The sequence below is a fragment of the Panthera uncia genome, chromosome B1 (assembly GCF_023721935.1).
Source record: "Panthera uncia isolate 11264 chromosome B1, Puncia_PCG_1.0, whole genome shotgun sequence".
Lineage (NCBI taxonomy): Eukaryota > Metazoa > Chordata > Mammalia > Carnivora > Felidae > Panthera > Panthera uncia.
In genome coordinates this window covers 41,544,140-41,567,136 of record NC_064811.1, presented here as the reverse complement: position 1 = coordinate 41,567,136, position 22,997 = coordinate 41,544,140, and the positions used below count along the sequence as shown (strand labels likewise).

General features: G+C 40.8%; 2 protein-coding genes across 26 annotated transcripts in view; one reads left to right on the top strand and one right to left on the bottom strand.

Moving 5' to 3' along the window:
* The window catches only part of FIP1L1 (factor interacting with PAPOLA and CPSF1), a 79,488-nt gene extending 72,386 nt beyond the window's left edge, over positions 1-7,102 (bottom strand). For 12 of the 25 annotated variants that reach the window (XM_049632038.1, XM_049632040.1, XM_049632051.1 and 9 more), the window contains exons 1-2: positions 6,782-7,101; positions 5,434-5,473 (exon numbers count right to left, since the gene is read on the bottom strand). In XM_049632038.1, the coding sequence (XP_049487995.1) occupies positions 5,434-5,473; positions 6,782-6,866 (125 nt within the window). In that variant the 5' untranslated portion in view covers positions 6,867-7,101. The other 13 variants (XM_049632037.1, XM_049632047.1, XM_049632039.1 and 10 more) reach the window with 3 other exon arrangements.
* Positions 7,103-14,059: 6,957 nt separating this feature from the next.
* Positions 14,060-22,997, top strand: part of SCFD2 (sec1 family domain containing 2) — a 333,259-nt gene continuing 324,321 nt past the window's right edge. The window contains exon 1 of the mRNA XM_049632033.1: positions 14,060-15,017. Within this exon, the coding sequence (XP_049487990.1) occupies positions 14,180-15,017 (838 nt within the window). The 5' untranslated portion in view covers positions 14,060-14,179. The remainder of the gene's footprint in view (positions 15,018-22,997) is intronic.

The window sequence follows — 22,997 nt, the reverse complement described above, 5'->3', positions numbered from 1 at the left end:
AAAAAAAAAAAAAAAAAAGGCAGTATGAAGAAGTTTTCAATTACTGTCATAACTATAAGCTACACAAATCAACTTTGTGAGTAACTGAGATTAGGGTTAGGAACTGGGTTGGACCAAATTTCAAAACTGAATGATAAAATTTCACATGATATAGCAATGAGTGAAAAAAAAGTCTTCCAATAAAGGGGATATTTTTAAGTGAGGAAATATAATTTCAGCATCCCTTAAGGTAGTTCTATTTCTATGCCTTACTTCTTCCCTTCATTCACTTTTTAACAAGTGCATACATACCTCCTTTTATCATGCTTGGCTCCATTACACCTCACTTTACTGCACTTCCCAGATAAATTTTTTACAAACTGAGGTTTGTGGCAACACTGTGTCACCTAGCAGTGCAATTTTTCCAATAGCATTCGCTTACCTTGTGTCTCTGTCACATTTTGGTGAGTCTGGTAATATTTTACACTTTTTCACTATTGTATTTAGTATGGTGGTCTGTGATCAGTGCTCCTTGATGTTACTATTATAATTGTTTTGGGGAGCTATGAATCACAACCATTTAAGATGGTGAACTTAATAAATATTTTGTGTGTTCTGACCACTCTACTGACCAACCATCACCTCTTCTTTCTCTCCTGCTCCTTAGGCTGCCTATTCCCTGAACCACAACAATATCCACACTGGGTCAATTTACAACCCTCTAATGGCCTCTAAGTGTCCAAGTGAAAGAGTCCACAGGTCTCTCACTTTAATTCAAAAGCTAGAAATGATTAAGCTTAGTAGGAAGGCATGTCAAAAACCAAAACCTAGGCCTCTGCCACTGGTTGGCAAAGGTGTGAACACAAAAGAAAAATTCTTGAAGAAGATTAAAAGAGCTAAACTCTAGTGAAGCCACGAATGATAAGAAAGTAAAAATACCTTACTGCTGATATAAAGTTTGAGTGGTCTGGGCAGAAGACCAAACCAGTCACAACATTCCCTTAAGCCAAAGGCTAATCCAGGGCAAAGCCCTTATAACTCTCTTCAATTCTGTAAAGGTTGACAGAGGTGAGGAAGCTGCAAGAAAAAAGTTCAAAGCTAACAGAGGTTGGTTCGTGAGGTTTAAGGAAAGAAGCCATCTCCGTAACGTAAAGTGCAAGGCAAGGCAGCAAGTGCTGATACAGAAGCTGCAGCACGTTACCCAGAAGGTCTCACTCAGATAATTCATAAAGGTGGCTACACTAAACAGATTTGCAATGTAGATAAAACAGCCCCCTATTAGAAGAAGATGCCATCTGGGACTTCCACAGCTCAAGAAAAGTCAAGGCCTGGCTTCAAAGTTTCAAAGGACAGGCTGACTCTTTTCTTGTCAGGGGCTAATGCAGCTGGTGACTTATGCTCATTTACCATTCTGAAATCCTAGGGCCCTTACGAATTATGCTAAATCCACTCTGCCTGTGCTCTGCCCTAAAAGTGGAACAAAGCCTGGATGACAGCACATCTGTTGACAACATGGTTTACTGAATATTTTAAGCCACTGTTGAGACTACTGCTCAGAAAAAAAGATTCCTTTCAAAATATTACTGCCCATCGACAATGTGCCTGGTCACTCAAGAGCTCTCTGTTGGAGACACACAAGGAGATTAATGTTTCCATGCCCCATAAAACAAATATCCATTCTGCAGCCCATGGATCAAGGAGTCATTTGACTTTCAAGTCTTATTACTGAAGAAACACATTTCATAAGCATATAGTTGTCAGAGACCATGATTCCAGTTGTCTGGAAGATCTGGGCAAAATAATCTGAATACATTCTGGCAAGGATTCATGATTCGAGATGCCATTAAAAACATCCATCCTGGGGCGCCTGGGTGGCGCAGTCGGTTAAGCGTCCGACTTCAGCCAGGTCACGATCTCGCGGTCTGTGAGTTCGAGCCCTGCGTCAGGCTCTGGGCTGATGGCTCAGAGCCTGGAGCCTGTTTCCGATTCTGTGTCTCCCTCTCTCTCTGTCCCTCCCCCGTTCATGCTCTGTCTCTCTCTGTCCCAAAAATAAATAAACGTTGGGAAAAAAAAAAAAAAATCCATCCATTATGAATGGATAAAGAAGATGTAGTGCGTATATACATATATATATGTATATACACACACAACACACACACATACACACACAATGGAGTATTACTCGGCAATCAAACAGAATGAAATCTTGCCATTTGCAACTACGTGGATGGAACTAGAGGGTATTATGCTAAGAGAAATTAGAGAAAGACAAATATCATATGACTTAATTCATATGAGGACTTTAAGACACAAAACAGATGGGGGCACCTGGGTGGCTCAGTCAGTTAAGATACGAAACAGATGAACATAAGGGAAGGAAAATAATATAAAAACAGGAATGGGGACAAAACATAAGACACTCTTAAATATACAGAACAGAGAGTTACTGGAGGGGTTGTGGCAGGGGAGATGGGCTAAATGGGTAAGAGACATTAAGGAATGTACCCCTGAAATCATTGTTGTACTATATGCTAACTAACTTGGATGTAAATTTAAAAAATTAAAAATAAATAAGAAAAAAAAAGAAAAAAAACAAAAAACAAAAAAACATTCATCCATTGAATGGATAAGGAAGACATGGTGTGTATATATATATATATATATATATATATACACAATGTATATATTGTGTGTGTATATGTATATATATATATATATATATATACATATACACACAATGGAGTATTACTCGACAATCAAAAAGAATGAAATCTTGCCATTTGCAACTACGTGGAAGGAACTAGAGAGTATTATGCTAAGTGAAATTACTCAGAGAAAAACAAGTATATGACTTTACTCATGTGAGAAATTTAAGATACAAAACAGATGAACATAAGGGAAGCAAAAATAATATAAAAACATAAGAAACAAATATATAGAGAACAAAAAGAGGACTACTAGAGGGGTTGTGGGGGGGGGGGATGGGCTAAATGGGTAAGGGGCATTAAGGAATATACTCCTGAAATCAGTGTTGCACTATATGCTAACTTAGATGTAAATTAAAAAATAAATTAAAAAAAAATCCATCCATGATTCATGGGGAGAGGTCCAAATACCAAATATGAAGAGGAGTTTGGAAGTTGATTCCGAGCCTCGTGGATGACTGGGAGGGGTTCAGGACTTCAGTGGAGGAAGTCACTGCAGACGTGGTGGAAATAACAAGAGAACTAGAATGAGAAGTGGGGCCTGATGATGTGACAGAATTACTGCAATCTCAGGACAAAACATGAACAGATGAGGGGCTGCTTCTCATGGATGAGCAAAGAAAGTGGTTTCTTGAGACGGAATCTACTCCTGGTGAAGACGCTGTGAAGATTGTGGAAATGACAGCAAAGGAGTTAGAATATAGAATATTACATAAACTTAGCTGATAAAGCAGCAGCGTCTGAGAGGATTGACTTCAATTTGGAAAGAAGTTCTACTATCAAAATGCTAACAAACAGCATCATGTGCTACCGAGAAGTCGTTCATGAAAGGAAAAGTCCGTGCATGTGGCAGAGGTCATTGTCTTATACTGCCACAGCCACCTCAACCTTCAGCCGCCACCACCCTGATCAGTCAGCAGAGTTCAATTTCAAAGACCCTCCAACCAGCAAAAACGTTATGACTTGCCAAAAGCTCAGATGATGGTTAGGATTTTTTTTTTTTTAGCATAAAAATAGTTTTTAATTAAGGTACGTATATTGTCTTTTAGGCATAGTACCATCGCACTTAAGAGACTACAGTATAGTGGCGTCCTGGGTGGCTCAGTCAGTTGAGTGTCCAACTTCCACTCAGGTAATGATCTCGAAGTTTGTGCGTTTGAGTCCTGCATCAGGCTTGCTGCTGTCAGAGCAGAGCCCACTTTGGATCTTCTGTCCCTATCTCTGCCTTCCTCTTTCTCTCTCAAAAAAAAAAAAAAAAAAGTTGAAACCATTTTAAAAAAGAGACAACATTATAAACATAACTTTTATAGGCACCAGGAAACCAAAAAATTCATCTGACTCACTTTATTGGAGTGGTGTGGAACTGAACCCACAGTATCTCCAAGGTATAACCCTGCCAGCTTGAAACAGATTCATATGCACACAAACCATTCGTTTAAAGCAATCAACGGAATGACTTTTCATATGTTTACAAAATAGTGCAACCATTACAACTACCTAATTCCAGGACATTCTCATCACCCCAAAAAGAAACACTGTGTATATTAATAGTCACTCCCCATTTTCCTGACCTCGGTCCTGCCAACCACTCTATGCATTTACCTATTCTCTACTTTTAATATAAACAGAATCATACAATATGTAGTCCTTGGGGACTGGCTTCTTTAAATTAGCATAATGTTCTCTAGATTCATCCATGTTGTTACAGGTATCAGCACTTCATTTTTCACTGCTATATAGTATTCCACTGTATGAATATACCATATTTTGTCCATCCATTCATCATTTGATGGGCACTTATATCCATTTTTTGGCTATTATAAATAACGCTATGAACATTCATGTACAAGTTTTTGTGTGGATATGTATCATTTTTCTAAAGCATCTATGTAGAACTGGAATTCTTGGATCATATAGTAACTGTGCTTAGCCTTTTGAGGAACTGCCTGTTCTCCAAAGTAGCCGAACCTTTTTACAGTTCCACGATCAGTGTATGAGAGTTCCAATTTCTGCATGTCCTCACCAACACCTGTTACTTTCTTTTTGAGAACAGCCATCCTAGCAGGTGTAAAATGGTATTTTCTCTACTTTTTAAACCCAAATAATCTTTCAAAGCTCTTTTTTTAACCATGCCTTCATTATGGGACATCAAGGCATTGATACTACATTTGATCAGTAATGTAAGCATGTCAACGGACTCCCATGTGTGATTGTTTTGAAATTTGGAGAAGTTTCAAGCTGCTTTTATGTGTTCTATAAACGATAGTCATGTATTTCTAGTAGTCTAACAAAGGGAATCAATCTTATAACAAATTCATTAAATATCTGACTTTAAATATTTTAAAACATGGAAATGATAACCAAAGTGCACTACACCATCAAAGGTATTGTGAAACTAGTAATTTAAAGGATTCTTTTTTTTAATCAAAAACATTTTTTAAAGTTTTTTCTTATTTAGTCTAATGGTTATAATCGTATATTCCACTTCTGAACTCACTTAAGAGTACAAAGTACTTAATAGTGAGGAGTATTCAAACCCTTACCTCAAACACTTTGTCCCCTACACTAGCAAATAAACACAGCACTGATTAGGTCCTGAAATAGAAAACTCTAACAGATTCAACGCCTGTGAACTTTAAGTCAGTGTGCTGTAATTAAGCCAAAGACTATGAAATAAATTTGACAATGTGTCGACAGAACCACTGTTACCACACAATCTGCAGAAGTATCGACAACAAGTTCCACTAACCTGGCATTTTCTTCTTCTGGCCTTTCAACTTCATTTTCATCTACCAAAAAAAATACATAAATAAATAAATAAAATTAACAAACAAACCACTCTTAAAGAAACCAGTATTATGAAAATCTGAAGTGATCATCACAAGCACTAACCTAGGTCCTTTGCCAAATCACTGTGCACATGCACGTCCCATGGGCCTATAAGCACATCCAAAGTTAGATCACCTTATAATGACTTAACAAGATATGTCTTTTATGAAAAAAAAAAGACTTTACTTTTATAAAAGTAAGCTTAATTTAAGAGGCATTAAAAATTTCTAGATCTTTGTTAAGGAAACCCTACACATTTACATTCCAAAGAATATTACTAATGCTGAATCTTGCCACCAGAGACAATTTTACAGGTTTGTCAAAGCCACAGCATCAAGGAGCTGCATGGTGCTCAAACGTGCACTTTTACTACACTAAAGAATACATATTTTAGGTAAGGAATAAATAATTAACTTTCAAATCTACTTATCATTAACAGACAAGAGACTGTGACTTAATGAAAAGTTAAAAGCTAGATGTCAAGTCCCTTTCAAGAGGGGAGTACAAAGTGCACTGAACCTATTTTGGGGGAAAAAGATATATACGAGATAACTGAAAACTATAAGGCTAAGGGACATGAGATACTTCTAATGATGTGGGTTAAAGAGCAGTCTCTTAAAAAAGAAAAACTTCACCTTAATACAGGAGACATTCGGGGTTTTCTTTATGGGCCATAATGTATTCCATCTCTTTCTCTCTCTCTCTCTCTCTCTCTTTTAATTAATTATTTTTAAAGCACGACTTTCAGACAAGGAGGTACCCTTGCAGGTGCATTCCATACAAACTGACCATCAAGAAACAAGACGTTAGTTTTACAGCATCAACTTTATTTAGCTATTATTACAGAAAGACTGTTTCTGAAAGAAAGGGGCAGGGAGGGCATCCTACAGCCAAGGGGCAAGAACAGACACACCAACAGAGCTCAGAATCGAGATAGAACAGTAGGGGAAAGAGCGCGGAAGCGAGGCGGCCGGGAATCCCCGGCGGGGAGGACCGGGAGACGGGGTCCGGCCCGGTGCCCAGCCCCCGGCCCAGCCCGGCGGCCGCGGGGTGGCTGCGTGATGGGGGCGTGGGCTGGGCGGGAGGAGGCTGGGGGCGGGGAGGCGGGAACGCGCACGCCGCACTCGGCCTAACTCTCAGGCCGGAGGAGGCTCCGTACCAGAGGCCCCAGGGGCGGCATGAGGGGCCCAGGACGCCGGCCGTTGACGGGCCGGGAGGGTAGGCCTGAGAGAACCCGGGAGTGAGAGAAGGGACAGGAAGTTCCGTACCGCCATAGAGCCACTCTTCCTCCTCATCCCCTCCGGTCCCGCCGCTCAGCTCCGACACTAGGCGCTCGACCTCGCCGGCCGACATGGCCGCCCCGAGCACAACTTAAAGGCGGCGATCAACAGCCCCCTCCAACCCCTTCCCAGCCTCGCTGCCCGGGGGCGCGAGAGGGGCGCGAACCCGCGGGCGAGCAAACGAAGAAAGCGCGAGACTCAAATCCAGGAAAGGCGGCCGCGGCGTTCAGCCTGCAAACAAGACGACTCCGGCGGCGATCCGCCTGCGCAGGCGCAGCAGCAGCCTCAGCGCGCGGCGTCTTTAGGAGGCTTCGCTTCCGCGGCGCCGGCCACCTGGACCTGGTTGCGCATGCGCGCCGTGGTTGGCCCCGCCCCTGTGGAATCCCGTTTTGCCTTTTTAGCGTGGCCTTCTCCCCTGGCGTCCTGCGTCGGGGAGGTTTCCCCTCCCCCACCCTTTCCTCTGATAAACTGCCTATGCCGGCCAGCGTACTTTTTTTCCCTTGTCCTTTAACGCTTTCTTTCTCAACTTTTTTGGCTGTGTTTTAATCTTATTAAAGGCCTTGTATCGTTCTTCACATGTTGTATCACTCGACAGAGAATTGTTACCTTATCACTCGTTTCTCATTAGAGAGGAAAACAATGCCTACTTTATTGAATATTTAATTTTAACAGCAAACGAAAGCCGAGCTCGTGAATGAATAATGCATTCTCTTTGTTAAAATAGAACATTACACATAAGGTCGAAGACCCCCCTCATCCACTACCGTCCTTTGCACAAGTATCCCTCGTTTTCTGTTTGGTGTGAATCCTCGGATTTTCTATATGTTTACTTCACGTGTATTGTTTTGGTGGAAGAACCTGAGATTAACTAATCTTAAAGGGTGCGATACTGTGTATCATTCTGCGGATTGCTTTTTTTTTTTTTTAATTTTTATGAAGGGTCTTGGAGATCCTTCCCATGTTAGTATACATCAAACTATTTCCATTTTTAAGTGCTTCCCAATATTCCATAGCATGGCTATCACAAAATGTATATAGCTATTTCCCTAGTGGTGTACATTTAGGTTGGTTTCAACTTTTCACTTTAACCACCCTCCCTAAAAACACTACAAACGTTTACAAAAGCCTTGTAAATGACTTCTTGCAGATTTTTACAAGTATTTCTCCAAGATCATAATGTTCAGTTTTTTAGTAAATAATGCCACATCATCAGGCTACTTTGAACACATCTTTTAAGGAGAAGGTCATCTATGATGGGTCGAAATTAGTGTTCTAGTTCTTAACTATAACTACTTAGTTGCATGACCTCAGGTAATTAACCTTTCTTTGCTTCAGTTTTCTCATCTACAAAATGGGAAAGCTGAATTTAATGGTCTCTAAGGTTTCTTTTGGTCCAAAAGTTTTCTTTTTTTTTTTTTTTTTAATTTTTTTTTTCAACGTTTTTTTTTTTTTAATTTTATTTTTGGGACAGAGAGAGACAGAGCATGAACTGGGGAGGGGCAGAGAGAGAGGGAGACACAGAATCGGAAACAGGCTCCAGGCTCCGAGCCATCAGCCCAGAGCCTGATGCGGGGCTCGAACTCACAGACCGCGAGATCGTGACCTGGCTGAAGTCGGACGCTTAACCGACTGCGCCACCCAGGCGCCCCTGGTCCAAAAGTTTTCGAATAGGACACTCCGTTTTCAACAGGAAGTCATTCTAGTTTACAAATCAATCATGGGTTTACTCGCTGTCTGGTCAATAAATATTGTTCTTCATTTAACAATTATTGAATATCTGCTGTTTAAGAACTTGGAAAACAAAAATATGAATAAAGCATAGTCCATGCTCTTAAAATGCTATCAATTTATTAAGAAAGTCAGAAGTGTCTTAATTAGTTCCCCTACAAGGGAAAAACGATGGATATGCTTTAATAGAAACACAAATGAAATGTTTACATCCCAACAATGCCACACCATCTCCCCTTATTTAAACAAATCATGTGGTTTTAATCTCCCCTTACCTTTGAAGACTCAAAGGCTATTCCCAGTCTCCCTTATCTGTTTAGGATAATCCCTTGCAGTCTTCTAAACTCTGTTGAGGTATCAATGTTGAGGTCTACATTGTGATATCTTTCCTGAATCCCACTTTATTTCCTTCCATTTCTTTGTTCTATAAATATATTTATGGAGGGTCTACCAAGTACCAGAGACTCTTCTAAGCTATGCAGATTCAGCAAGGAGTAAAACAAGGTCCTTCCTCTTGGTGAAGCTTTCATTCTAATGAAGGAAGACAGACAATGAACATATAAATGTACAGCTTTGTCAAGTTGTGATAAGGATTATAAAGAAGACTAAGCAGGATAGGGGGACCTAGAGCAGAGTGATGAAGAGGGATTAGGTGCAATTTTATAATAAGAGATCAGGGAAAGCTATTCTCATAACGTGACATAAGAATAGAGAGCTGAATGGAGGAAAGAAGTAAGCCCTTGTGGACTTCTGGGTGAAGCCCTATCTGACTGAGAGAATAGGAATTGCAAAGGCCCTGAAGCAGAAGTGTGCTTGGTGCATTCAAGGAACCCAAAATGAAATCGAATGGAGGGAGTAAGAAAGAGGATAGAGATGAGATCAGAGTTATTGGAAGGTGGGTAGAGCAGAGCTAATTACACCCTTCTAGACTCTATGCTACTTCTATGGCATGTGTGTTTCACATCCTATGGTAATTACATCTACCTTCCTAGAACTCTTAACTAGATGAAGTCCTTCCTCAAACAGGGCATCTTCTTACATGCCACTTATTCATGAGATGGTGCCCAGCACTTAGATCTTGGCCTCTACTGACAGTAATGGAATGACAATTTTACAGTCTGCTTGGGAATATCTTAAGGCAGTCACTCATAGTCCTGTCTATTTATTATTCCATGAGTCTATAATGAACTTTGGTGCTTTCATGGAAGAACCAACTGCCTTCTGCCATGGATTGTCTTTCTCCTTTCGGCTACCTAAAATAAGCTTGTCTTTCAAGATGCTACTTAAACTGAAGAGTTGATGAATAATAACTGAGGCATCAGAATTGCCTTTACAGTGGAGGTAGCATTTCAGCTAAGCTTTGAAAATAAAGATTTTCACAAGCAGAGAAGCCCATAAATCACTAATAACCACTCATAAAAGGCCTCTTCCTTCCTTCCTTTTTATACTGAGTTCCTTGCCTGGATAAGCTTCTTTATCTCCCTACTCACCAGCAGAGTTTAAAGATAGGTAATTTGAAGACATGATATAAACTTAAGACCTCTTCAAACTACAATACTCTATATGTTATGATTATATTTGTTTTCCATCTTATCATTGTGTGTGTCTGTGTATGGGTGTGTGTGTGTGTGTGTGTGTGTGTGTGTGCAGTTTGTTGGTTCTTAGGAAAAAAACCCCAAAATAACTAAGCATCAGTTTAAATATATCTCTCTTTGGGAAGTACTGAAAGGGATTGCTTAATAGATGATGATTAAAATGACGGCAAGAGGTAAAAATCAAATAAAAGTGCCTTGCTCAATATCTAGTAGATAGCAAGTACTCGTTAATGTGCTTTGCATGAATATGGCATCTAGGCCTGACTGTGTTATTCACTGCCAACTTTAGTTAAGTCCCTTAAATCTCAATGTTCTTCAGTTTCCTCATCAGTAAATTGATATATTAAAATATCAAATTACACCTGCATCCTGGAAGGCTAACAAAGCTAAAGTGAGGGTTCAAATGTCAATGCATGTGACAAGTTAGAGGCAAGATGGTGGTATGCTATGGTTTAGGCCTTTTGTCCTTTGAACAACCTGAATCACTGCAGATATGTAGAGTGCAGTTTGTTTCTTTCTAGATACTTCCTTTATAGGTACTTCAATGGGGAGTTAAGCACCAATTATCCATCTTCCTCTGCATTCTGACATATTTTAACACTAATTTTTATATTGCTATTTGTTTCTGGAAAATTGTGTCATCTCCTATTCAGCTCTATACTGTTGTGTAAACTGCACACTCCTTAGGAATGAGAACAATTTTTTTTTTATTTCTGTCTTCACCAGATAAGTGCTTAGTAAACCCTTAAGCCAAACGTTGATCATCCATGTGGAGGGCTTAGAAATGAGGCAAAAGGAGATATGTTTGATTTTGTGAGGAATAATAATTGCTAATTATGCTGAGCAAAGAAGTACAAATCACATTGAAATAAAGTAAATCTGATTATCTTCAAGCATGTAATTTCAGCAGGAATTCTTTTGACTCCACCGTAATATCTGAGAGCAAGAAATGGATTTTTCCTGGATTCTTTTCTCTTTTCTGTCTACCTTGTCTCCCAAGGTCATTTCCTCCAGTCCCATGACTTTTAATACTGTCTATGTGATATATGTCACTGACAGCCAATGACTCCCAGTTTTGCTTCTGCAGTCTCAACTTGTCCTTGAGCTCACTCTGATGTTTCACTGATGCCTTCCTTGATATTGAGTAAGCATGTCAAACTTATGCCAAAAACAGAACCTGTGAGTTGCCCTCCCAAACCTCTCCTGTCCCACTGCCATACTCTCTCTATCAGTAATCATTATCCAACGTTGTTCCAGCCAAAACTCAACGAATTACCCTTGATTCCTCTCCTTCCCTTACGAATCCCTCTCATACCGAGGAAAACCTGCTAGCAAGGCCCATTAGTTCTTCCTGTAAAATATATCCCAAATCTGTCTAATTCCCTCCATCTCCATTGCCACACTGCATTTCAAGTAACAAAAACCCTTCAATAGCTTCCTGTTACACAAAAAATCCAAACTTTCAGTATCCAAAAATGCAGTATACAATGGTATAGACAATGGAATGTAATCCTAACTTCGAAAGGAAGAAAATTCTGACTCATATGTTAGATGAACCTTGATGATATTATGCTAAGTGAAATAAGCCAGTCACAAAAAGACAAATACTGTATGATATCACTTCTATAAGATATCTAGAATAGTAAACTTATGGAAATAGAAAGTAGAATTGTGGTTGCCAGTGGGAAGGGGCAATGGGGAGTTCTTGTTTAATGGACATAAAGCTTCAGTTTTGCAAGATAAAACAGTTCTGCAGTCTGGTTTTACAACATTGTGCAAATAACTTACTGAACTGTGTACTTAAAAATGGTTAAATGGTAAATTTTATGTATTTTGTCACAATTAAACAAATAAACAAACAAACAAATACATGTCCTGACTGAACTCAGTGCATTTATTCCCCAATCTGCTTCTCTTCTGGTTTTCCGAATCTCAGTGATCACTACTTAGCAGTCATCCAGCCAGGAAACTGGGTGTGAACCTGGAATCCTCCCTCTATCTCATTCTCTTTGTCAATCTTCGTAACATCTTTTTATATACCCCACTCTGTCTAGCCGCTTTGTTGGTATCCTTACCTGTTCTCACCCAGAGTTGTTTCTGTGACTGTTTTCTTTTCTTTTTTTTTTAATATGAAATTTATTGTCAAATTGTTTTCCATACAACACCCAGTGCTCATCCCAATGGGTGCCCTCCTCAATACCCATCACCTGCTGTGACTGTTTTCTAAATAATCTCCCTGTCCTAAATCTTATCACTCAAACTGTTTTCCACTTAGAATTCTTTCCCCCCTAAAACTCCAGATGTGAACAAATTATATCCACTCCTAACAACACTTTAACTGTACTCAATTGGCTGCTACTATTTAGAATCAAAATTAAGACTCACTCTGATCTTGTCCCTTTTTTCTAGTTCCTAGCTCCTGTTTCAGCTTGGGCCTCTCTTCATACAATACACTCCAGCTATACAACACTGTGTGTATTTCCAGAGAATGTGTTGTATGGTTTCATGTCTCTATACCTTTGTCCATGCAGCCTCTGCTTGGGACTGCCAGGAATGCTCCTCCCTATCCTGTCCACCTGGTGAACACCTGGTTTTCTTTGCAGACAACTCAAAACTCATGTCTTATATGCAACGTCTTCTGACCACTTCCTTTTTTCCTTAATGCAATCAAAATTATTTTTCCTCCTTTGTAACTCTTATCCATTAAAAAAAAATGCTTCTGTAACTGTATTGCATTTGCTTTCTTTACATGTGGGGGTCTTTTTATTTCAGATTCTTTTGAAGGCAAGGCTGTGCCTTATTTCTATTTATATGATCAATGCTTAACACAGTGTCTCAAATATTGTACGTGTCCATTAAAAGTTCATTGACTATATCATTTATTATATGGATATGATTGAACATTTATTGATCATTTAATCAACATTTATTAAAAACATGTTATTTTCTTGTGTTGGATATACCAGGCCTTTAAGTGTATAATGTTGTAGGAAAACAAGATTGTTAAAAGTTACGTCATGATATGGCAAATATTTAGCAGAGGTGAAAATTCTTCATGGATCAAGGAATTTATTTCATTAACCATTGTGCCTTTGTTGCCTAGGTCAGTGATTATACCTAGTAAGTGCTTAACAAATAGTGATTGAATTGAACTGAACTTGTGTAACATTCTGGGCTCAATCTATTGACTTAATTGTGCATGCATACACTGTTCTAGGCAGGGATTAGCCCTGGGAGAAATTGAGAAATCATGAAGGATTTGTGCCATTACAAGGAGTCTGGCTGTATCCTATAGGCAACTGGGCCAGACTTGGTAGGACCAGCTTAGTTCATTAAGAAGAAAACTGAATTGGAGGGAAAAGAGATATAAAACTGGGAAATGATGGGGGATCATCGCTAGTGTCCAGTTGAGTGGTGACGGTGGATTAAGCCGGTGATGCCAAGGATGGATGGGCCGAAGGGGCTGGATTCTAGGATTTTTGAAGCAAATCCAGATTTAGTGCCAATGAAATGAGGGAAAGAAGATGGAGAAAGTGAAAACGAGACCAGTAGGTTTCTTATGAGGCTTGAGCGCTATAATGTATGTGACAGCAATCTATTAACTACAAAAATTACACATCACTTGGTTGTTTTCATTTTCTATTGGCGGCTCTGAGTTTAGATGAGCAAACCTGCTTTTAGAGACGTGTAGAGGATCCAAGGAAAATGCCAAATTTCGGATTCGCTTTTATTATCCCAGAGATTTCTCAAGACGCAGGAAAAGGTAACCTGAGCCCAGAGGGAGAGGAGAAGAAAACAGTTTAGTGAGGCCCAGCCCTTCCGAATCACCCAGGAGCCACACAGCCCTGCCTTCTTCTCCCCAGCCCCCACCGTCCGCAAGTTCTCCGCGCCAGCCAATCACGCTCCGCTACGTCATCAATGTGCGCGGACACTGGACAAGTCAGAGGCAGCACCACGTGTACTGTGTTGACTGTCAAAGCCTTCAGGAGCCCAATTCCCGGAAGCTGTGAGTTCTGAAAGAAGTTCCTGCACTCGAGCGCCCGGAGTCTGCGAGCCCCCAACCATGAGCGCCCCGGGCGTGCTGTCCTTTACCCAGCAAGGCTGGGAGCAGGTGCTGGCCAAAGTGAAACGGGCTTTGGTCTACCTGGACGCCGCCTGCGCCGAGAGCCTGCACTGGGGCTGCGGATCCACGCGGCTTCTGGAGGCGGTGGGAGGTCCTGAGTGTCACCTGCGGGAGTTCGAGCCCGCCGCAGTTGGTGGTGGAGCCAAGCAGCCTAAGGCGGTGTTTGTGTTGAGCTGCCTGCTGAAAGGCCGGACCGTGGAGACCCTACGGGATATCATCTGTCGCAGTCACTTCCAGTACTGTGTGGTGGTCACAGCCGTGAACCACGCTGTCCACCTCACCGCTAATCACGTGCCGGCGGCTGCAGCGGCCGAGCTGGAAGGGCAGCAGCCGGTGTTCGAGCAACTGGAGGAGAAGCTGTGTGAGTGGATGGGCAATATGAACTACACCGCCGAGGTGCTGCACGTCCCGTTGTTGCTCGCCCCTGTGGCTCCCCACCTTGCCTTGACTCCAGCCTTTGCTTCCCTTTTTCCACTGCTCCCCCAGGATGTGCATCTCCTTAACAGTGCCCGACCGGACAAGAGGAGACTAGGAAGCCTGAGTGAGGTGGATGCCACGGCCCTGACCCCTGAGCTGTTTCTGCAGATCAGGTGCCTGGTGTCAGGCCTCAGTTCTCTGTGTGAGCATTTCGGGGTGCGGGAGGAGTGTTTTGCCGTAGGTTCCCTCAGTCGGATCATCGCTGCAGATCTGGCTAATTATGCCCCTGCCAAGAACAGGAGGAAGACTGCCACAGGCAGGGCATCAGTGGTCTTTGTGGACAGAACTCTGGATCTCACGGGTAAGTGGGGTTGCTGTGGGTCTTCCTAACCACTCTCCAAAGTTTTGGGACTTTCACTGATTCAGTATATGCTTTATTGACCTCTTACTATATGTCAAGTTGAGGATACAAAGATCAACTAGATGGGTACAGCTCCTGATCCTACAGAGTTTGTCATCTAGAGGGGAATACACACAAGCAAATTAGCAATTACAGTAGTCAATTTGTTAAACGCTGTAACGGGTAAATACATCTTTAACATGCACTGCTTTGTTAAACGCAACTACATCTAGCTAAAGATACTGGGGACATGGAATTATGCCGACATGGAGGAGAACTGTACACCTGGGAACTTTTTAGAAATGTGCAGATGCCAGTATTCACAGTAATGCTTCATAAGACGGCTCTAATTTGTGGGAGAGATGTTGACAGATGAACCAGTGCAAGGGAAACTGTACAATACATGAAATTATCACAGACAGTTTAGTTTTAGGTCTCTTTAAATGAGTGGTAATAAACACTTAAATATCTTGAGATTAAATGCAATTGTATTTAATTGAATATCTTGAGATTAAATACAGTTGAGACTAACCACAATTGTAGAAAATATTTTCAAATGTTCATTGATTGATTCTTAGCTCTCATTCTATTGAAGATTTGGTAGGTCATCTCAAATTTTAATAATGTATCAATCATTTATATGTGTAGAGAACAAATGTAACCCTTAAAATAGATGAAGAGAAAACACTTTCTGATAGTGACATGTGCATATTTTCAAAGGTCAACTTTATGATTCTCTAATTAGGTAGATGTAATGTTACTAGTAGTATAGTCTGGCCACACCCAAATTCAGGGAGAATGATCAGGAAACTGACCTTGGCAAGCATTCTTCTGAGTAGATCGGAAAAACAGTGGAATGAAGTTGTAAAAACCACAATAGCTGTATTTGAGTCTTTGACCTTGTAAGATTAATTTTCAGATCATAAAATAGAAAGTAGCTAAATGAGAATACTGAGATGTCAGCTTAATTATGTGACCAGAAAAAACAGGTGTCTAGTCTGTCAGTGCGATTTAAGTATAACTGTAACCGCCCAGAACTCTTACAAGGATTAAAAAGCACCTGAGGAGTTTATGTTTGTTGAATTTTTGAGTGTGTGGTGTATACTGTTTATACTTCTATTTCCTTACGCCCCAAATAGGACAGATTGTTTCACGATGAACTGTCATATAGTTTTGTGCCCCTCCCCCACTGTTCTGACTTCAGTTAGGCAAACTTTAGTGTCCTGGCTGTCCAGCATCATAGCGACAGTTCTGTTAAGTCTTAGGCATCTCTTTCTTGCATATGACTCTTGAAAATATAAGCCATCAGAAAACTTCCATGCATTCCCATCACCAAATGTGGCACATCTGCACCCACATATTTTTCTTTCTTTACTTTGTATTAAAAAGAGAGGTACTGTCTCTGCTGCTATCTAATGACAACTTCTTCACCTTTGCAGACTAGGTCCTTTCCCTTTTCACTTCTCTCAAAGATTTACCTCTGTTACGTACCCTCCCCTATTCCTAGATCATCATTAAAAAAAATCTTTTCTACTGGATTTTTCCGGTCAACTTCTCTCAAAGATTTACCTCTGTTACGTACCCTCCCCTATTCCTAGATCATCATTAAAAAAAAATCTTTTCTACTGGATTTTTCCGGTCAATGTACAGACAGAATGTAGCATCTTTTTTCTCAGCCCCTCATGGTCCTCCAACTTGTTTTATTTCTTGCTCCATTTTATAGCAAACTTGAAAGAGTTGTCTGTACTTGCTGTCTCTACAATCATCTGCTCCAATTTTCCCTTGAGTCCCCTTCAGTTAGGCTCCTTCCCCTCTAATTGCTCCCCCCCCCAGTACTTCCCAGCAATTTCAAATCTCCATCAAGATCGCTAATGGCCTCCATACCGCCAAATCCAATGTTCAATTATCAGGATTCATTTTACTCCCTCTCAAAGCAGCATTTGACACAGCGGAGTAGAGGATGCAGAGAGTTAAAAATATAAAAAAATATTAAGACATACAAAAGATACACGGATAATATAGTTTATTGTGTAATCCCCATGAATATGGAAATCTGACATGCCATTTGCTTGCTGACCATCTTCCCACAGCCTTCCATCACACCCTCTGTCAAATCCAAATTCTTTACCATTGTTTTCAAGGCCATTACAAGACCTGCCTGCGCATACCTCTCCTACCTCATCTCTCATTGATCTCCCTTCACACATTAGTCTCCCACCTCACTGGCTACCTGGCCATCCCTCAACATGCCAAGTATGTCCCAGCCTCAGGGCCTTTGAAGTTAGTTCTTCTGCAGCTCAGCTTGGAATGTTCTTCCTTCACGTATCTACGTGGCTTTCTTGTTGACTTTTTGGAATCTCTGCTCAGATTTCTGCTTCTCAGGCAAGGCTTCCCTGACCACCTTTTTCTAGCTACTCTGTAACCCTAATTGGGATTAGTTTGTTCTTGTGGTCCTAGTAATTTATAAATTAACGTCTTTTTATTTTTATTTTTAATTTTTTTAAATGTTTATTTATTTTTGACAGAGAAAGAGAGACTGTGCATGAGTGGGGGAGGGGCAGAGAGACAGGGGTAGACACAGAATCCGAAGCAGGCTCCAGGCTCTGAGCTGTCAGCACAGAGCCTGATGCGAGGCTCGAATTCACAGACCGCGAGATGATGACCTGAGCCAAAGTCGGACGCTTAACCGACTGAGCCACCCAGGCGCCCCCAAATTAGTCTTTTTAATGGATACCTTTTCAATAATCACTCAAATTGTCTTCCGGATGAACAGATTAATGATTCATTTGTATCAAAGATGTTTCAACATACTCTTATGACCTCCTGTTGGAAATATTCCAGACTGATTTTCAGTTGGTACGTAGCTGTGTTGTCAAACCTGTTTTTTAAACATTAAAATTCTGTACTAGTGAGGAGAGAGAAATCCTCTACTTTTTGGGACTGCAAGTCCCCCACTACTGTTGCCCAGTAGAGAAGAGTGATAGGACCTAGGAGAGTGTGGGAGTGTTGGTGTGGAGACAGCTGGTCCCCCAGAGCTGCTGAGGGTACTGAGACAGCGAGGGGTGGTGGCAGTGATGGCTGTGGGAATGCAACACTTGCCCTCCTCCAAGGTGGTCCCAAACTGAATGGGGTGGTAGGTGGATGGTATTGGTGGCATTATTGTTAGCATGGATGCTCTCTGTCGTTGGTCCAGTCTCTATGGTGTCCAGGAACATACCTGATCACCATGCTCAAATTTTTTCCTGATCTGTCTGGGATGTAACAAGAATAAGGACCTGGGAGTCATGACAATACATTTAATGGAGAAGCTATTACAAGAGTTTGGTGTGGATTCTTACATCAGATTGTGACTTAGATTGGTGCTTTGTTTATCCAGTAATATCTGCAGCATATAAAAGATTACACCAGGGACACCTGGGTGGCTCAGTCGGTTAGGTGTCTGACTTTGGCTCAGGTCATGATCTCGCAGTTTGATGAGTTCAAGCCCCACGTTGGGTTCTGTGCTGACAGCTCAGGGCCTGGAGCCTGCTTCGGATTCCATGTCTCCCTCTCTCTGCCCCTACCCCACTCACGCTCTCTCTCTGTCTCAAAAATAAGTGAACATTAAAAACATTTTTTTTTAAAAGATGATACCAACAATTTCTAAAAATCAAAAGATGATTGGAAATTGTTGGAATGAGTTGAATACTTTGAGTTTCAATTTAAATTACTTGACAGCAGTTTTAATATAGGGATCAAAAGGAAATACATTTTTCAGGGTTTGATTTAGGTGTTAATTTTCATGTACATGTATTTTTTATTAGTTGTTTAATATTTTGGATAACATCCTTGACAATTTACCATTAGAAAATTTATATGCTTATATACCTTCTTAGAATAAATTAGCACTACCAAAAATAACCTCCAATAATTCATAAATATCTGTCATTCTTAACATCTTGCTTACAGTACAGATAAATTTCTTTCTCATCTCTTGTCATCACCTTTGTGAAGAGTAATACTAATTTGCCTAATAGTTGGTATAAACATTTATTGAAGGCCTACTACGTGCCGGTTATTTTTCCAGGTATAGGGAAACAGTGAAAAACAAGATAGACAATTTCCTTACTCTCCTGAAGCAGTTAATAAACTCTCCACTGTAGAAACACTGAAATGCAGTAGAAATACAGAAAATTTGTTGTAATTATTTGAGAAGCAAATGGCTGCTGATGTCTGTTTGCTATGATTTTGGCTTACTTTTGCCATGTCTAGACCACCCGGAAGCCTGGGTCCCTGCAGAGTGTGTCAGGCATGTTTGCACAGGGCATCTAAGTACAACATTCTATGGACTGTTCTGGCTTCCAGTTTGTTTCAAAGGAGAATTAAAAAAGGTGGATGTGATTTATGAATCCCTAAAAGGTTTGAGTCTGTTTCCTTTCCATTCTTTTGTGGTTCTTAAGACTGACTAGAGTGCTTTGCTGATAATCTTCAAGTTCAAAATCGAAAGACAGGAGGTGGCAGTAAATCTGGGATTTACATTTCCTCTCCTGGTTCAATTCTTCTAAATTTTAGTTTCATGTAAACTTTTAAAATACATCCATTCGATTAAAGATTTACTTCCAATTCAAAGTGTGGCTCTTATTCCTGGGATTATGATACACTGATGCATTTATATTTGTTTTAAGATGTATATATTATTGGGGCACCTGGGTGGCTCAGTCGGTTAAGCGGCCGACTTCGGCTCACGTCACGATCTCGCGGTCCGTGAGTTTGAGCCCCGCGTTGGGCTCTGTGCTGACAGCTCAGAGCCTGGAGCCTGTTTCAGATTCTGTGTCTCCCTCTCTCTCTGCCCCTCCCCTGTTCATGCTCTATCTCTCTCTGTCTCAAAAATAAATAAACGTTAAAAAAAAATTAAAAAAAAAGATGTATATATTATTTGTTAAAGTATTGAAATTTGAGACTGTTAACAGCTAACATTTGAGAGCATATTACTTTTCTCACCACTCTGCATATCTCAGCTCCTTTGATTTTCACAATAGTTGTTTGAGGTATTATAATTATCCCCACTTTGCAAATGAGGAAACAGAGAACTTGAGGAGTCATGTAACTTGCCCAAGATCACACAGTTAGTAAGTGGCAGTCAGGATTTGAACCTTGACAGTTAACTGCAGAGCCTGTGCTCATAACCCATCTCATATTCGTTACTACAGAGAAAAGTTTGGAAACTCTTGTGCTAGATAGTAGAGATGCTGCTGAGAGGGTATCCAGCTAGCAGCTTCAGAGACTAAACACAGTTGTCGGGCTCCGATCCTGCCATCGTGTTCAGAAAAGCGATTTATTCTTTCTTCCCCCAATCTGATTTCCCACAAAATACAAAATAATTGGCGAATATTTTAGAGTTCAGAGGATATGGTTTAAAATAAAACACAAGTGTGAGGTATGATTGAGAAGACTTAGAAGACTGATGATGTTGCTGGTGTTAAATGCACCTCAGTATAATAACGTCAAGTTCTGGCTTAAGTGGCTTAGTTGCTGTTTGCTCTTCATTGACCTTTGAGGGTTTTCTCATTTGTGAACAGGGTAAAATGGTGACCTTGAAGTGCTGTTGGAAGGATATGAAATCATTCATTCATTCATTCATTCATTCAATATATAACTAATATAGTGGGTAAGATTAAAAAGTGATAGGATTTCCATTTTGCATAGCATAGCTGGAGAAGGCCTTTCTGAGGATGTGACATTTGAGCAGAGATGGAAAGAAGAGGAGAAGCAAGCTGTGTGGCTGTCTTGTTGTAGAACATAAAGACCCACTGGCAGGTGCAAAGGATCTGAGGTGGGAATATGTTTGACATGTTTGAAGAACAGTAGGAGGTCAGTGTGGATCCCTTCAGCTTGTCCTGCAAACACGGAAGGCTTGTGGTAGGAGATGAAGTTGGAGAGATCGGCAGAAGGAATGCACCGTAGGGCAGAGTAAGGACTTAGTGTAAAAGCCAAAGTATGATAGGAGAATTGGGGAGTTTCGAACTACGATGTGACATGATCAGACTTATGTCATACGGGATCATAAACGGAAGGAGTGAGGGGATTGAGGTAGAGCCTCAATATAAGGCTGCTGCTACTGCTCCCTAGGTTGTATAATAGGCATGAGTGGTTAGGTAGGGTGGTCTTAGCTCTGCCTCTTCCTAGTCGTAGGTCCTTGGGCAAGTGCCCAACTTCTAGGTCTCAGTTTCCTGATCTGTAAAATGAAGATACCCACTCAGGGTCATTGAGAGGGTAAAATAAGTTAACACATCTATCTCCTAAAACAGTGCCTGGTATATATTGGGCAGTGGAAAATGTTTCTTACTTTTAATAATTAATGATATGCATTTAAAATGACTTAAGTTTTATTACTTCAAATATGTGTTTTCTCCCTAAGGCTAAGAACATGAATACAAGAATGAGTTGTCACACATGTAACCCAGAAGAATTCTCTTACCTGACCTCTCACCTGCTACTAAAGGACATGAGAGTTGGTAAGAGCTAGCCATTTGTCAGGAGCTGCATTCTGTCATACCTAGAGAAAAAAACAAAAAGCAGAATAAGTGAGGGGCGCCTGGGTGGCTCAGTCAGTTAAGCGTCCGACTTTGGCTCAGGTCATGATCTCGCGGTTCATGAGTTCGAGCCCCGCATTGGGCTCCGTTCTCACAGCTTGGAGCCTGGAGCCTGCTTTGGATTCTGTGTCTCCCTCTCTCTCTGCTCCTCCCCTTCTTGCACTCTGTCTCTGTCTCTCTCTCAAAAATAAATAAACGTTAAAAAAAAAAAAGCAGAATAAGTGAGATTTCTATGATGATTCTGCCACATCGCTACAATTTTGGTCACTTAGCAAAGTGTAAAGAATGGTATGGATGATACCTGTTCATTTCATAAATGCTTGTTTAGCAATTTTTATGTGCAGCTTCTGTGCTAGGTGATAGTGACATAAAGCCTCACTACTCAGTATGTCCTGGGGACTTAAAGCCTTAGCTTAACTGAAGCTAATTAAATATGCAGAATCTCAGGCCTCAGCCCACACTTATGAATCAGAATCTGTATTTTAACAGGATCTTTAGGTGATTTGAAAGTGCAGTAAAGTTTGAGAAGTGCTAATGGAAAGATCAGTCAAAGCTATTGTCCATGAGAGACTGAGAACCAAATGAAAATGCCCAAAGCTCAGCAAGTTTAGAGTGAATGACATGTGCCTTCATAAGGTTTAGGTACAAAATTCTCCTTTAAGGGGTCACAATTTCTAGGTCAGTGGTTCTCAATCTGGTTTCACCTTCGAACCACCCCAGAAAGTCTGATTTTTAAAAATGGGTCTTTATAAGAGACTCTTAAAAACAGAATAAACTGAGGGTTGATGGGGGGTGGGAGGGAGGGGAGGGTGGGTGAGGGGTATTGAGGAGAGCACCTGTTGGGATGAGCCCTGGGTGTTGTATGGAAACCAATTTGACAATAAATTTCATATTTAAAAAAAATAAAAATGGGTCTGGTGGGCAGGCTAGAATCAGAATTCTTTTAAAAGCTCCCCACATGTGCAAAGACATAAGAAGGGGCATAGGTTGTTCTGGGAATCCTTTTTGGATCATTTTTTATTAGGGCTTAAGGTGCATGAAGGTTGGGATGAATGAAGGAGTGGTAAAAGATGAGAAAGGGTGATGGGGATAATGAGGAAGGAGGTTAGGGCCATTTTCCAAAAGCCTTAAATTTAATGCTCAGTGAGGAGTCGTAAGAAATTTTTAGGCAGGCAAAGTACAGGCACACATTTCCTGTTGAATGAGTTTTCTGGTGGACATTGTCGGGGATGGATCTATTGATTCCAAAGTGGGAACTGAGAGGTGAGTCAGACTCTGATGGGGTGAGTTTTTTGTTGCTGTTGTTTTGCTTGCTTTTTTTCTAGTCCAGTTTATTAAAGCATAGTTTACATATAGTAATATTCATCAG